The sequence below is a fragment of the Neovison vison genome, chromosome 1 (assembly GCF_020171115.1).
Source record: "Neovison vison isolate M4711 chromosome 1, ASM_NN_V1, whole genome shotgun sequence".
In the NCBI taxonomy this organism is placed as follows: domain Eukaryota; kingdom Metazoa; phylum Chordata; class Mammalia; order Carnivora; family Mustelidae; genus Neogale; species Neogale vison.
This window is the reverse complement of record NC_058091.1, coordinates 25,499,469-25,515,870: the sequence shown is the minus strand read 5'-3', so window position 1 is coordinate 25,515,870 and position 16,402 is coordinate 25,499,469. Positions and strand designations below refer to the sequence as shown.

General features: G+C 36.9%; 1 protein-coding gene across 5 annotated transcripts in view; it reads right to left on the bottom strand.

The window, feature by feature from the left end:
* ATG5 (autophagy related 5) overlaps positions 1-16,402 on the bottom strand; it is a 123,945-nt gene that overhangs the window by 67,681 nt on the left and 39,862 nt on the right. For all 5 annotated transcript variants that reach the window (XM_044244781.1, XM_044244745.1, XM_044244763.1 and 2 more), the window contains one exon: positions 10,720-10,882. In XM_044244781.1, the coding sequence (XP_044100716.1) occupies positions 10,720-10,882 (163 nt within the window). The remainder of the gene's footprint in view (positions 1-10,719; positions 10,883-16,402) is intronic.

The following is a 16,402-nucleotide window of genomic DNA, read 5'->3' as shown; positions in this document are numbered from 1 at the left end:
GATTTCCATCATTATTTTTAATTACAGAAAGTAGAACACAGAAAATGATTTAAAAGACGTAATATAGTAGAGTAAAATGCTCATCTGTTCCACAGTAAAATTCAACTGAATGCTTAAGCAGGTTAATAATTTACTTTAAGCAACTTTCTTATAAAGTTGTAGATTTCCTGGATGCCACACACACAGCTTTAACTCACTTACCTTCTTGTATTGCAGGCAAAGTAATGGAAATGACTAAGTCAGCACAGTGGGTATAAAGAACCACCAAACATCAGGAATATATGGAATTGCTCCATATTTCACTGCCTTATATCACTGGGAACATTAACCGTCATATCCTTAAAGATGTACTTATAAAATAATATATAAATTATATATTATACATATATATTATAAATAATATATAATAAAGATGTACTTATAAAAGTAAACCAGTATGAAATTAGAAGCTGCAGCATTCAATTCAAATTTATCAAGCCACCTCCATCTACTGACACACAGTCACAATATTTAACTCTAGCAATACCTCTCTACCTCGCAATTTATCTCTACATCAGTGTCTCGGAGACATCTCAAACTTTCAGCCTCAAAGTTGACCTTCTCAATGGCTTTCTTCCCTAACCCAAACCTATTCTCCATCTAGTTATTTCATATCACAGTACTAAGCAGCACTATCCATCTAGATGTCCCAGCTGGAATCCAGAAATGATTCTTTCCCCTTTTTTCACCCTAAACTTATAGCCAACCTAGTAATAGATTCTGTCCATTCTACCTCCAGAACAAACCCCAAATTTAGTGAATTTTCTCCATCTCTAACCATCATCACCATCATCTGATAGATGGCCATCTGATAGATAGAGGCCACCATCATCTGATACCTGGACCTACTGCTGTAGCCTCTCCAATTCCAATCGTGGCTCCATTCTCCATTCAGAAAACAATGCTCTTACATCATTTTTGCATCTCATCGTTCTTGCTTAAAAATTCTCCAAAGGCTTCCCATTGCACTTAACATCTGAATTATTTTCGTTGGCCTCTATCATCTAGCTCTTTCCCATCTCTCCAATCTCATCTCATGTCACCCTTCCCTCTTGGTCACTATTTTCCAAGACACAGTGGCCTTCTTTTGGTTCCTTAAAACATACCAAACTCTTTGTTGCTTCATGTCCTTGAAGCACGTTATTCCCTTAAATGATTGGTTCTCTCCCATCCTTAAGATTTCAGGTTAAATATTACCTCTTCAAAGAGGTCTTCCTTAACCACCTAAATATAAATAGGTCCATTCCCTCCTTGTAGCTATTCTTAATACTTTGTTTATTGTTTTTGAAATAGTGTAAAAGCAACTATCAAAAGGATGCTTTGTGTCCCAGGAGACTTATGAAAAAAACTAGATTTTTTTATACGTAGTGTCATTTTTGCTACAAAGAATGTTTAAAAAAAAAGGCAGGGGAAGGAAGAAGAAGGAATTCAATCTTTTCCTGCCCACGTATTGAGCTGAGACAACTCATTTCATCTTCTCACGCCATTAGACTAGAATTTATACCACTGGCTCCTCTGGTTTCTCAGGACTTCTATCTCAGATTGAATTACATGACTGGCTTTCTTAAGATTTCCAGTTTGTAGAAGGCAAATCATGGTACTTCTAAGCTCCCACAATCATATGAGCCAATTTCCCATAGTAAATCTCTTTTTATGTATATATTCTTTTTTTAAAAAAAAAAGATTTTATTCATTTGGCAGAGAGAGCGAGAGAAAGACAGCGAGAGAGGGAACATAGGCAGGGGGAGTGGAAGAGGGAGAAGCAGACTTCCCACCAAGAAGGGAGCCTGATGCAGGGCTCCATCCCAGAACACAGGGATCATGGCCCGAGCCGAAGGCAGATAGATGCCCAACGACTTAGCCACCCAGGCGCCCCTATGTATATATTCTTGAAACTGGTTCTCTGGAAAACCCTAATACAAGGAACATGTTAAGAGTAGCAGGAAGAAAAAAAAGAAAGAAAGAAAAAAAAAAAGAGTAGCAGGAAGGCCAACGCCAAGCCTAAGATGAGGCTTATTAAAAAATCAGAAAGGCAAAATGAACTTCCTAAACAATGTTTGGCAAAGAAAGAAAACATGGAAAACATTATTGGGGAAGACCGTATCATAAGAGACAGAGAGAAAGCTCAACTACTGGACTTCTGTTTAGCTTCCATCTTCTCCAACACAGAATGATCTTCAAAGAAGAAAGTGAAAAAGTGGAGCTGAAATAAAAATCCCTCAATAGGCTCAGAAATAACACAGCTACTCTGCTTTTGTAGGTATGCTGCTTTAAGTTAATACATAAAGGGGAATTACTTCTCAAGACATTAAAAGAACTAAAAGGATTATAAAACCCAAACCAAAAATTTCATGAAACAATGGAGAACGGGAGAGGTGGTTGAGGTAAGGAGACAGGCAAATGTTTCAACTTAGAAGTATGAGTGGATGTTATCAACTAGTAAGCCTGATGTCAACTGTAAGCAAAATTTTGTTTTTCAGCATTCAGAAAGCAAAACAGTATTAGCAGAAATCAGGTGACATTTAAAAACAGGTATGGCATCAAAGTGACCTACATGCTTAGGTCACTTTGCTCTTAAGCATGCTTTAATGCTTTTTATAACAGCATTAAGGAGGGGTTGACAGCTGGCTCAGTTGGTGGAGGGTAAGACTCTTGATCCTCTCGTGATCTTGGGGTTGTAGGCTCAAGCACCACGCTGGGTGTAGAGATTACTTAAAAATAAAATCTTTTAAAAAAATTTTAATTGTACTAAGAGACTGGGCATTAAAAAGTGGTATCTTAAATGTAACAAAACAGCAAAGATCTACTTTTGGATAATATGTGTAAGCTGCATAAAACTAGTTAGGCGCACTCACTAGTTTCTGCAACATCTGGGAATCAACTTTGACAGTTCTTATTCTATTACTTGTTACAGTCAACCAAATACTCAGTCTTAACAATTCTGTATCTCAAATATTTCTCAAATCCACCTACTTCTCTCTATCCTCAAGGCCATCATTTATAAACAATTGCCATGTCTCATCTAACCACTGGAATGGACTCCTAGTGGTCTTTTAATTCCAGGTTTGCTCTCTTTGAATTCACTAACCATACTGCATTCAAAGAGATGCCTTTATAAAGAAAATCTGACTCTGTCATATTCTTGCTTAAAATCTTTCAGTGGTCCCCTATCTATCCCACCTCCATTCCTGGGGATTAAGTTCAATATCATTAAAATAGCCTATAAAGCCCTGGATAGATAGGGTCTCATTCTAATTTGCACCGCCAGGCCTAATTTGTACTGTTTGTGACTTTCCATTCTCAATCTTGATCACTGTGCTTTAGTCAGAATGGTCTCCTCTAAGCTCTCAGAAGCTCTTTTCTGCTTCTCTGCCTCACCCAGATCATTCCCTATGCCTGGAACACTTTCATCATGACCACTCTGCTCTCTATCCCTTCTTCCTTCCTCTACAACCCCAGCTATAAATGTAATAATTATTTAGAGGCTATCTGTTTAACGTCTGGTTCCCCTAGTAGACTGTAAACTCTGAAGGAAGGGCCATGCCTGTCACATGCAACCCAGTGGCCCCTGTGCCTGGCAGATTCTTGCAACTGACTGAACCAAACTACCAGGATCTGGGCACAACTTTCCTATAATGAATGCTGTTTCCAAGACTTGATTAAATATCAGAGTATAAAATCTATGAAGGAATAAATCTATAAGCAATACTGGTGGCACTGGATGAAAGAAAAAAATCCTATAAACCCAGAGTGGGGGAGGGGTAAGAAATAATAGATGAAAGACGACTGGCCACATACTGCTAACTGCTGAGACTGGATGACACATAGTGGGGCTTCATTATACTTTTCTCTCCACTCTTATTTATACAGTGGAGGCTCAGTGTTCTCATGACTGGTAAAAATCTTCCTTTTCTTTTCTTTCTTTCTTTCTTTTTTTTTTTTTTTTTAAAGATTTTAAAGATTTCTCTCTCAGGCAGAGAGAGAGTGTGGGAAGGCTTCCTGATGAGCAGAGAGCCCGATGCGGGACTCGATCCAGGACCCTGAGATCATGATCTGAGCTGAAGACAGAGGCTTATCCCACTGAGACACCCAGGCGCCCCTAAAAATCTTCTGGTAAAGACAAACAGGGTGCCTGGGTGGCTCAGTCCTTGAGCATCTGCCTTCAACCCGCATCAGCCTCCCGGCTCATCAGGAAGCCTGCTTCTCCCTCTCTCACTCCCTCTCTTGCGTTCCCTCTCTCGCTGTGTCTCTGTCAAATAAATTAATTAATTAATTAAAGAAAAAAAAAAAAGACAAACAGAAAGCTTATCAAATAGTGACCTTTCATACAGAAAAAAGGTTGAAGGTTCTACTTAGGAACCTCCTTCCATACCACCTACATCTAGAACAGTATCTGACACTGTAACAAAATCACAGAAACTGAAGCTTCAAGATACAGAGCTGAGTCTTAAAATCTCTTCTCTCTCTGTTTTAGTACTCCTTCTATGATACCACACTTATTTCTGGAAAGTTATCTTTCACTTAAGTCCTGCTTCAAGGGGACAGGGAGAGGGAGAGAGCAAAAGGGAGAGGGAATAAGGAACAGGGAAATGGGAAAAGGTAAGAGAGGAAGAAAGAGGGAGCAAGGGGAGAGAGAGATTATCAACAGTAATTCTTCTTCCAAGAAATCCTTCGGAATCAGTTGAAAACATCTAATCGTAAGAATGCAGGTCTATGGGATCACCACTTTATAGTCCTTGAATGCAAGTCTCAGGAAGTCTTAGCACATTCATTTATTAGGAACTCCAGCTCACAGAGGAAAGTGATCTGCCAGACCACACAACTGATAGGAGTTAAATATTAGATCCTTCTTAGACCAACAGATCGTCAGTCTAATACTGAATCTACTATATGCAATTGATAAAAACAAAGCAATGCAATTACAACGCTACTGTCTTTATCATACAAGCTTCCAAAGAGATAAAACCATTATGATTATCTTTTATATCACCTAGCAAACAGAAGTATTTTCAAAATATTATGACTTGTTATAAAAAATCACCCTTCACTAATCACTTTCCTCTTAGAAACCAGTTTTATGCTAAAATGGTACACTATCAAATAACTGAAGGACTAGGGATTTATTTAATGCTATCTTTTTTAGTATACTCAAAAAACCAAGGCTAAAAACTAAGACATATATTATGTTAAAAATGTTTTTTAGAGATTTCTATAAATCTCTTGCTTATAAGAAAAACAGCCCATTGACATTTAATAGAAAAGAGCCTGCACGTGTAGTGGTAACAGCCTCAGAAATGATAAATATGTTACTTTCTTTTCTTTTTTGTGGTCATTAACTTGGTTTCACAGGGAGCTTAAATACTTTTATATCTAAAATGAAAACCCATAAAAAACACTGAAAGGCACAGTATGTCTTAAATGAGTTTTCTTGGTTTCAAAAGTTTTTCTTATTTCTCTTTCACACAGATCTGAAAAATTAAAATTAGCATTTGAAAGTATTCAAAAACTGTTTAAATTGTTGTTTAGTTGTTACGATCTACAGGTGCAGTTCTGAATGAAATACATTTACCATCTGCTATGCCTCAACTCTGACCAATTTACAATTAGACAAACCAAAAGGTGAAGTATCTTTGCATTCACAAATTAATAAGACTTTCCTTTGGATTTCCATAAATAAATTCAAACAAAACACTTCCTCTATTACTTTAATAAGTAGTATTAAACTACTTATAAAAGGCTGTTAACCTTATTTCCTTACAGTATTAAAAAGTCGCCAAAATATGGAAAGAACCAAGATGCCCTTCAACGGATGAATGGATAAGGAAGATGTGGTCCATATACACTATGGAGTATTATGCCTCCATCAGAAAGGATGAATACCCAACTTTTGTAGCAACATGGACGGGACTGGAAGAGATTATGCTGAGTGAAATAAGTCAAGCAGAGAGAGTCAATTATCATATGGTTTCACTTATTTGTGGAGCATAACCAATAGCATGGAGAACTAGGGGCGTTAGAGAGGAGTAGGGAATTTGGGTAAATTGGAAGGGGAGGTGAACCATGAGAGACTATGGACTCTGAAAAACAGTCTGAGGGGTTTGAAGTGGCGGGGGGGTGGGAGGTTGGGGTACCAGGTGGTGGGTATTATAGAGGGCACGGCTTGCATGGAGCACTGGGTGTGGTGAAAAAATAATGAATACTGTTTTTCTGAAAATAAATAAATTGGAAAAAAAAAAAAGGAATAAAACAGTCATTCAGTTAGTATTTGTTTTATCTGCTCTATGCCTAAGACTAGACTTGGTGTTAGGGATTCAAAAATGTATACTACACTCTAACCAGGAGAAATTTATATTCTAGTAGAATTACATAAATCATAACTACACCAGAGTGTGGTAAAATATGAGAGCAAAAATGCATATAAACAAGGTGGCATATGACAGCATGAAAATATGGATAATTCTGCCTCCATGCCTCCATAAGCTCCATAAAGAGAGTGCATGTCTATTGTATCACTGCTGATCACGAACTCCTAGCAGAGTGTCAAGGCTCATGTTAGATGTCCTATAAATATCTGTTGCCTAAAAAAAAATTAAAAAGAAAGCTTCACATAGCAGGTGACAATGAAGATGTACATTAAAATAGGAGTCGAAATTAGACAAAAAGATGGAAAGGGCATTTTAGGCAGAAGGAATACTACACCCACATTTCACCAATTTACAGGTAACATTCAGTCTTTTATCCCAAAATATATTCTTTTTTAAAAAGATTTTATTATTTTTGCGTGCACGTGTCAAAGTGTGTGAGTGAGCACACCAGCTTGGGGGTCAGGGGAAGAGAAGCACAGTCCCACTGAGCAGGGACCCCAAAGCAGGGCTCGATTCTGGACTCTGGGATCATGACCTAGGCCAAAGGCAGATGTTTAACCAACTGAGCCACCCAGGTGCCTCTGTTTTTGTTTTATTTTGTTTTGTTTTAAAGATTTTATTTATTTGACAAAGAGAGAGAGCACAAGCAGGGGAACAGAAGGCAGTGGGAGAGGGAGAAGCAAGCTCAATCCCAGGCCCCTGAGATCAAGACCTGAGCCGAAGGCAAACACTTAACCGACTTAGCCACCCAGACGCCCCCAAAATATATCCTCTAGCAACAACATTTACGTAGTTAAAAATTTCCTAAATGAATATTTTAGTTTTTTAAAAGTAGAATAAATAAACTACCAAGGTCTCCTGTACCCACAGGGTACCCTACACAGAAGATTTTGAGTATAACCTCAATCATTACCAATACAAACAATACCAGCTACGAAAAAAATGTATAGCTAAAAATAAAAATGGAATAAAGTACATTTTAACCACATACCATTTTAAATCAGATTTAATGAAACTCAATTTGAAAAGTAATTTAATAATTTTTTTTAATTTAACAAAATTAAACTTAGCAACGCTAACTTTAAAACAGTTGTATATTCAAGAAAGAATAGGCGCTAAGATAAAAACAGGAAAAAAGGAAGATTAGGCCAAAACACAGCAATGCAGTTATTAGACCAAGTCCAATAATTAAGTACTTAGACTAAGTCGTTATGCCAAGTTCTGAATGTGACATTTCAACTCATGCTTTAGGTGAATGATAAATATGAGCTGTTGGTCTGGTCAACCTTCTGTGAGCTGCCAAGTGTTTTCTAAGAGCGTCAGAGAGAGTAAAATTGTAGGTTGTGGGCCACATGGTCTCTGTTAGAACTATTTAGCTCCACTACTACAGCATGAAAGCAGTCACATGCAATGAACAAATAAATGGGTGTGGAAGGGTTCTAACAAATATTCATTTATTTACAAAAAAGGTGGCTGGCCCATGATCATAGTTTGCCAACCCCTGTTCTAGGGTCTCCAACATGACTTCTCAACAATTCTTTTTATCAAAACAGCTTTACTCCCCTTCGTGCACTTTCACATAAACTGTAGTCGTGTTTCGTTAAAGCCTCCAGGACACCTATAAAAGAACATAGCAGATTGTCTCTTGTTCCACATACAAAGAAACTGAAGCTTGAAGGGATTGAGTGAGTTGTCCTCTGGAGCTGCTAGGAGAGCTGAGACTAAACAACTTTTTTTTCTGCTTTCTCAAGATTTATTTATTTGAGAGAGAGCGAGCATGAAAGAGGGCAGAGGGAGACAGAATCTCAAGGAGATCCACACTGAGAGCGGAGCTGATGCAGGGCTTGATCTAATGAACCTGAGATCACGGCCTGAGCTGAAACCAAGTCAAATGTGTAACCGACTGTGCCACCCAGGTGTCCCTAAACATTCTTAACCACCACCCACCATGCCCAAGCCTCCAATGCCCCAAGTGAAATATTTCAAGCATTTTTAGAATCCTCTGCTGAATCCCAAAGCTGTCCATAGCAGACTCACCACACTCACTATAGATTTCAAGAACACCTATTTAAATACCAATTAAAATTATTCACTTCAATTCTGAAGCCATATTATTCTCATATCCCTGCTTTCTTGACAAGATTTGGCCTTCTTCCTTTTAGGTTATCTTATTCACAAGTCTCTTAAAATTTCAGTTCATCTTCAAATAGCCAGCAAGAAAAAGGAAAAAGTACACCTTCTTAAAGGGCTGTAAACTCTTTTAATTAATAGGAATTTGTATATTCAGTAAGATAAAAGAGGCAAAGGCCTGTCTTTGCAGAGTTTGTAATCTAATTTAGAATCTAATCTAATCTCATTTAGAAATACTAGACACACAAATATAAAACTAACTCCATGAAACACAAATCTAAAGACCAACTCCATGAAACTCGAATCTAAGAGACTTAAAAGAAATGAGAACATTTAATGTAGAGTACAGAGTGTCATAAAATATGTACCTTTGCATTACTGAAGTCTCAGATAATGCCCTGTTTTGCATATCGAAACTTTAATACTAAATAATCACAAACACCTCCGTGACATGGTGACAATATAGTCCAAAAGATAAAAATGGTTCACGTTTTTTTTAAATTACGGTTTTTTTCTGGGAGGGGTTGAGGGGGAAGGTCGGTCTTCTATTTTATTCCTAGTTATTGCCATGAAAGTTTACCTTATATTGAACTAATTCCCTATCCAAAAATAACTATAAAAGATGGATAAAACATAGGCAGTTGTTGCTTTACACAACAGTGCAGGCCTGGAAAAGCGACCATGAAACCACATAAAGTGATCTTAATAATCAAATGTGTGATCTTTAAAAATTGTGCAAACATTAAAAACTCAGTTATAAATGTATAAGAAAATGAATAAAACTAATGTGTTTAGTACACTGTAATCTAAAACATTAGAAATGCTGAGAATTCAAGCCCTTTATTTACTGCTCTGTAAAAACTTTAAGCACAGTTTGAATAGTGCTTGCTTTCTTGACACATACCCTACAAGGAAGCATCTTTCCTAAACCTTTCTAAGTCTGGATCAATTTCCAAACATGTTACCGTTTGCATTTCCAATGTCATGAAATATCTCTGAGAGATCCTTTAATGCTAAGTTTTTTGCCAGCATCACTTTCTCTGGGATAAATTCACCCTATTTGTCACAACCTCTACCTCATTTACGTGGAAAGTTCACCTTCACTAATTTCCTGTGGCTGCATATCTAGTCTTTCAAAAGGCGGTAGTGGTAGTGTCAACATTCCCACAGTCAGTAGTTTCCTCTATAATTCCACTATTTTAGTAAAATGCTGCTATCAGCATTATCACTTTTTGTTTCCTTGCCATACTTTCATCTTTCTTGGCCAATTACCTCTCTCAATTATGCAATTTTATAAAATGTTATATGGGCTTATCTGGAGACAAGGAGGCAGCCCAACTACATGCTTTGCTGTCTGTGGGTAAAAATAAATAACAGATGACTAATGATGATTCACTGACAGACACTGAAAGAAGTGATGTGACTGGTCTTTGATCATGATGCATATCTGTTGTTAAATGACTCATGGACTAAAGAGTTAGCAATATAGTTTATACTTCATGTAATTTCAGTTAATACACAGTACCAAGTGAAATTTGAACCATTCTGTTAAGGACCTGGTATTATTTAACTACAGCATGTTAACTGAAATTCATGCATACTGGACCCATGCAAAACATTGGCTACCTGTAAATAAGACAAATGTGTTGAAGGCATTCGAAGACAATCAATGCAGGCAAGATTAAGGAGCTAGGATCTAAAAGATGAAAAATATAGAGGGGAGCTGCAGATTCCTCTCAGCTTTCCCCTTGAATGTATTTTCTAAATCCCAGCCAGGAGAGACAGAATCCAAGTACAAAGCAAGTCTTAGTACTCTGAGAAAGCAGGTGTTGGAGTCTGTACTCTACCTAAGGGGAGGTACTCTAGTATGCACACAAGGTACTCAGTTGTAATTCTAGAAAGATCATGGCTAGCAATAAGGGCACTTTCTCCAGAAGCTAAATGCAGTAAGTTTATACCATCTGATGTTATGGGCAAAGCAACTCTAATGCTAGAAAATCCATAAAGAGAAGGATATAGTACAATGTAAGGGAATACTACAAGGTAGCTTCTTTGCAAAATTTTGTATGTTGAGGCTGGAATATAAACTTGTACTACTAATTCTAAGATGTACAAATTACTCACAGGATTATAGTTATTTCATACTTTATAAAGTGGTAGTCAGAAATTAAACTGCAATATTTACCATTTTGTAATCCCATCCATAGCTGTTTATGATCTTTCTTCTGCATTTCATTGATTACTTGACTTTTATGCTTTAATGCATCAGCTTCCTTCACACAAGACATAAAATGAGCTTCAACTGCATCCTTAGATGGACAGTGCAGAAGGTCCTTTTCTGGAAAACTCTACCAAAGGAAAAAAACACATATATAAAACAGGTACACATATTAGAAAATTAGCTTTTTAAGGAAGTGTATCTCCCCCAATTAGCCAGTATTTTTAGCAAACCATCTGTTAACTTCCCAGAAAAGAGATTAAAGTATAATTACAAATACTTTTAAATTTTAAGTTAAAAATCTCTAGCCACCTGGCATATTTTGTGCTTTTTCCAAATAACCCTTCTTATGTAACGATATGTAGTTTAAAACAACATAAAAGAAAAAAAATAACATAAAAGAAGGATATTAAAGAGTAATAATTTAAAAAATAGCTTTGTGATCGGCCATTTAATACTGACAAGAATGTGGAAGGGAACGTACATACACTGCTAGTGAGGATGGAAAACAGGACAACCACTTTGGAAACAGTTTAGTAGTCTTTTAAAAAAGGTAAACATATACCTATCGTCAGAACCTGTCATTCTACAACTAGGTAATTACCTAAGAGAACAAAAACCTCTGTCCACACAAAGACTTGTGTGTGAATATTCACAGTGGCTTTATTTATAACAGCCAAAAACCAGGAAACATCCTAAATGTCAATAGGTAAATGAATACATAAATTGTAGTATAAAATTATCAAAGTGTACATTTTAACATGTATAGTTTGCTGTAGGTCAATTTGACCCTGATTAAGCTTTAAAACATAGCTTTTAAGATCAAGGAAGATGTGGTTCATATACACTATGGAGTATTATGCCTCCATCAGAAAGGATGAATACCCAACTTTTGTAGCAACATGGACAGGACTGGACGAGATTGTGCTGAGTGAAAGAAGTCAAGCAGAGAGAGTCAATTATCATATGGTTTCACTTATTTGTGGAGCATAACAAATAGCATGGAGGACAAGGGGTGTTAGAGAGGAGAAGGGGGTTGGGGTAAATTGGAAGGGGAGGTGAACCACGAGAGACTATGGACTCTGAAAAACAGTCTGAGGGGTTTGAAGTGGCGGGGGGGGTGGGAGGTTGGGGTACCAGGTGGTGGGTATTATAGAGGGCACGGCTTGCATGGAGCACTGGGTGTTGTGAAAAAATAATGAATACTGTTTTTCTGAAAATAAATAAATTGGGGGGGAAAAAAAAGATCAAATAGCTAAATTTAGGGGCACCTGGGTGGCTCAGTGGTTAAAGCCTCTGCCTTCGGCTCAGGTCATGATCCCAGGGTCCTGGGATCGAGCAGGGAGCCTGCCTCCTCCTCCTCTCTCTCTCTGCCTGCCTCTCTGCCTACTTGTGATCTGTCAAATAAATAAAAATCTTTAAAAAAAAAAACACACACACAAATAGCTAAATTTATACCCTATACCTACAGTGAATCTTTTAGGCAGTTGAAGCAATGATCACTGGACAGATAAGTGGTGTAAATGAGATGACTAATGCTCTTTTCACTGAAAAAAGAAAGATTAGTAATAAGAGCCAACACTAACTGAGCACTTACTGTGTGATGGACATTGCACTAATGCTTTTTATATGGACTATATAATTTCATCTTCGTAATGATCCTTGAGGTAAAAAGTACTATTATTGCTATTTCAAAGATTTTATTTATTTATTTGACATATTTCATAGATTTAAAAAAATTAATTAACTAGTTAATTAAAAAGCTCAGAGAGCGGACAGAGTCATATGTGGTCAAGCTAGGATTATTTTGACTCAGCAGTCCCAGTTTTTAAGTACTATGCAATACCACTTCCTCCATAAGACCTAAATACTTAAGATAATTATATTTGAACATTATTTTACCAAAAAGTCACGGTTCTGTAAGTCCTTTGATAAAAATTGAGACAAATAATATGGCAGAAAAAAGGCATTTAGTTATAGCCTATTTGGACACTATTAACAGAAAACATTAAATTATCCAAGTAATGGAAAGTGCCAGAATGACTAGGAAACTTAAGTACATGCCCTTCTACCAAAAGAAAAGGCACTTGACTACCTATTGCTATTTCTAAAGTTTATTTTTGAGATGCAAATGGAATCAGTCACCCCTCCTTCTGTTTAATAGAGTCTGATCTCATAGATCTGCTGAGTAAAAAGGGAAGCCACTATTTAACTACCCACTGGTCACAACTGCCTGGAGGAGAGGGGAACAGCTGAGACAAATTGTCTCTCTAGGTACAAAGGGATTCTAGATTCATGGTGCTCTTGAACTAAAAATCCATAAAGAATGAAGGTAGATGTTTTCAGACACAGACACAAAAGGGTAAAGAATATGAGAAAATATAAAAGTCTGTAAAAATGAAAAGTCAAAAGATGAGTATGAGAGAGAGAAAGGCAAAACTAAACAATGGGAGAGGATATGGATGGCAGAGAGAGGGTCTCCTGCCCTAATCATCTTTAAAATCAGCTGTATTTGCTTTGCTTAGGCTAGACTGAAGACATTTGTCCTGACTTCCTGACCAGGATAAATAATAAAATGTACATCATATAAATTCTATTATATTCAAATAAATTAGCATTATAACAATTATTTCTATTTAAAAAAGCTTTAACTTTGTTATACTTGATCTCTTAATTTAGAATAGCTTTTTTGGATATTCTACAGTTCTCTATGCTGCTAATTTAATTGTCTATTTTGGTTATGTATGAATGGCAAACAATATGAAAGCTCATATTCCAAAGAAAATATTATTTCCATGTAGTTTGCATTTATGACCTATTTAAGCTTATGTACAGTTAGAATTTCTTAAAAACTGTATACAATCTGATTATGAAAAAAAGGAGATAGGGTCTCTCAAAACGGTGGTTTGAGAAATCAGGAGGGAAAACCCCACCAATTTCTAGTGTTGCTTCAGTATAGGCTGCTACTCCTTCTCAATCAGAGAAGGTACTGAAGTTTCGCCTTTTCCCGATTTCCACTGTTTTGCAGGTTTCTAAACTTAACCAGTGGGGACACTCATAATTGATAGCTGACAATTCCAAACAACTAGTCTCAACTGCAAATGAGGAGTCTCTCAAGAGAGTGCACGTATTTGTGTATGTATGCTTCAACAGAACATTCTACATCTCTATCTAGGAGGAAAGTGAACTACTTAATGAAATTAACTCGAAGGAAATACAAGATCAGTAACTGAAAGAGGAAACATCTACGTAGTCACCGCAACTGAATTAATTGTGGCAATGAATAAAGTGACAGATGTCTCAGTCAAAGCCCCCTCAGCTCCTACTTAAGAGATGTTCCTCCTTCCATGATTAGGTTGGGGTGGGGGGTAGGAAATCCTTTTTTAAAAGCTTCACAGTAAGATTCCAGACAGACTCTTGATTCATTACATTCTTAATATCTTCTTACACACATCAGCAGTTGTGTTTAGGTGCGTATCTTTTCAGCCCAAACAAATTCATGCAAATAAAGGTGTAAGTCTGACCCACATTTATTTACTTTCATGAATCTCCCAAGTCAGAATGCCTAATAAACTAATCTAATTTCACTTTTACAGAAGTAATCTGGAAAGTATCATTTACTTAGATATTATTACCAGTGTCCTTCAATTAAAATATTAATCCAGACAGTCTGATTATAGATCAATGAAGCTGGAATTACTTAAAAGTGGGAAAAAAAAACCAAACTTTCAGTTTATTGATAATATTGCAAGCTCAGCACCAAAAGCAAGGGAAACAAAAGCAAAAAACCAAAAAGAAAACCCACAAACCAAGTAGGACAAGAACAAACTAAAAGGTTTATATACAACAAAGAAAACTATCAACAAAATGAAAAGGCAACCTAGCACAGAGGAGAAAATTCTTGTGAATCATATATCTAGTAAAGGGGTAATATCCAAAATATATAATACAAGTCATCAAGAAAAACCAAACCTCCAATTAAAAAATAGGTAGAAAAGGGGCCCCTGGGTGGCTCGGTGGGTTAAGCCTCTGCCTTTGACTCAGGTCATGGTTTCAGGGTCCTGGGATCAAGCCCCGTATTGGGCTCTCTGCTCAGCGGGAAGCCTGCTTCCCCCACCCCCTGCCTGCCTCTCTGCCTACTTGTGATCTCTGTTTTCCAAATAAAATATTAAAAAAAAAAACAAACAGGTAGAAGATCTGAACAGAGATTTTTTTCCAAAGACATACATACAACAAATAAGCACATGATGCTAAACATCACTGATTCTCAGAGAAACGCAAATCAAAACCACAATGAGATCTCACTTTACACCTATCAGAATGGCTATTACCAAAAAGATAAATAACAAATATTGAGGATGTAGAGAAAAAGGAACCCTTTGTACTGATGGAATATAAACTGGTACAGCCACTACAGAAAACAGAATGGAGGCTTCTCAAAAACTTAAAAATAAAATACGTATAATCCAGCAATTCCACTTCTAAGTATTTATCCAAAGAAAACGAAACTGCTATCTCAGGAAGATACATGCACTCCCATATTCACTGCAGCATTATTTACAACAGCCAGGACATGGAGACAATCTAACTGTCTACTGATGGATGAATGGATAAAGAAGATGTAGTGTATGTACAGAATGGAATACTATTCAACCATTAGAAAGAACAAGATCTCAACATTTGTGACAGCATGGATGGACTCTGAGGCATTATCTGATTGAAGCAGGAAACAGAAAGATGCATGCCATAATGACCTCACTTATATGTGGAATCTAAAAGGGGAAAAAATAAAGCTCATAGATAAACTGATAGTTGGCCAGAGGTAGGGGGTGGTGGGTTAGGCAAAAAGGATGAAGGGTATTAAAATGTATAAACTTCTAGTTATGAAATAAATAAGTCATGGGGATGTAACGTATAGCTTGAGGACTATAGTTAATATAGTAATATTGCACATTTGAAAGTTGCTAAGAGAGTAAATCTTAATTCTTATAACAAGGAAAAAAATCACTATATATGATGATGGTGTTAACTAGTGATGTTTTTGCAATATATACAAATATCAAATTGTGTTACAAACGTAAAATATAATGCTGTATGTCAACTATACCTCAAGACAAGAGAGCAAAACAAACAAAAAGTTTCCATATGACCCATACCCCATTACCCCATTAAAAATGCAAGAGTTGCTAATATAGTGTTATGGACTCAATGTTTGTGTCCCTCTAATATTCTCATGTTGAAAAGCCCTAATCCTCAGTGTGGCTATATCTGGAGATGGAACCCTAAGGAATCAATTAAGGTTAAATGAGTTCATATGGGTGGGGCCCTGATCTAACAAGATTAGTGTCCAAGAAAAGACAATGAAGAGCTCCAGCAGGCTAGCGATCTCTTTCTCTCTCTCATGCGAGCTCTTTCTCTCTCTCTCTCCCTCTGGCTTTCGGTCTCACTCTTGCTCTCTACACACAAGGAGGAAAGGACGTACAAGGACAGAGAGAGAAGGCAAATATCTGCACACCAGGAAGACAGTCCTCACCGAAAACTGAACCCTGCTGGACCTTGATCTTCGATTTTCCAGCCTTGTGAACTGATAAGTTTCTCTTGTTTTTACGCCATCTAGTCTGTGGCATTTCATTACGGCAAAGTAAGCAAA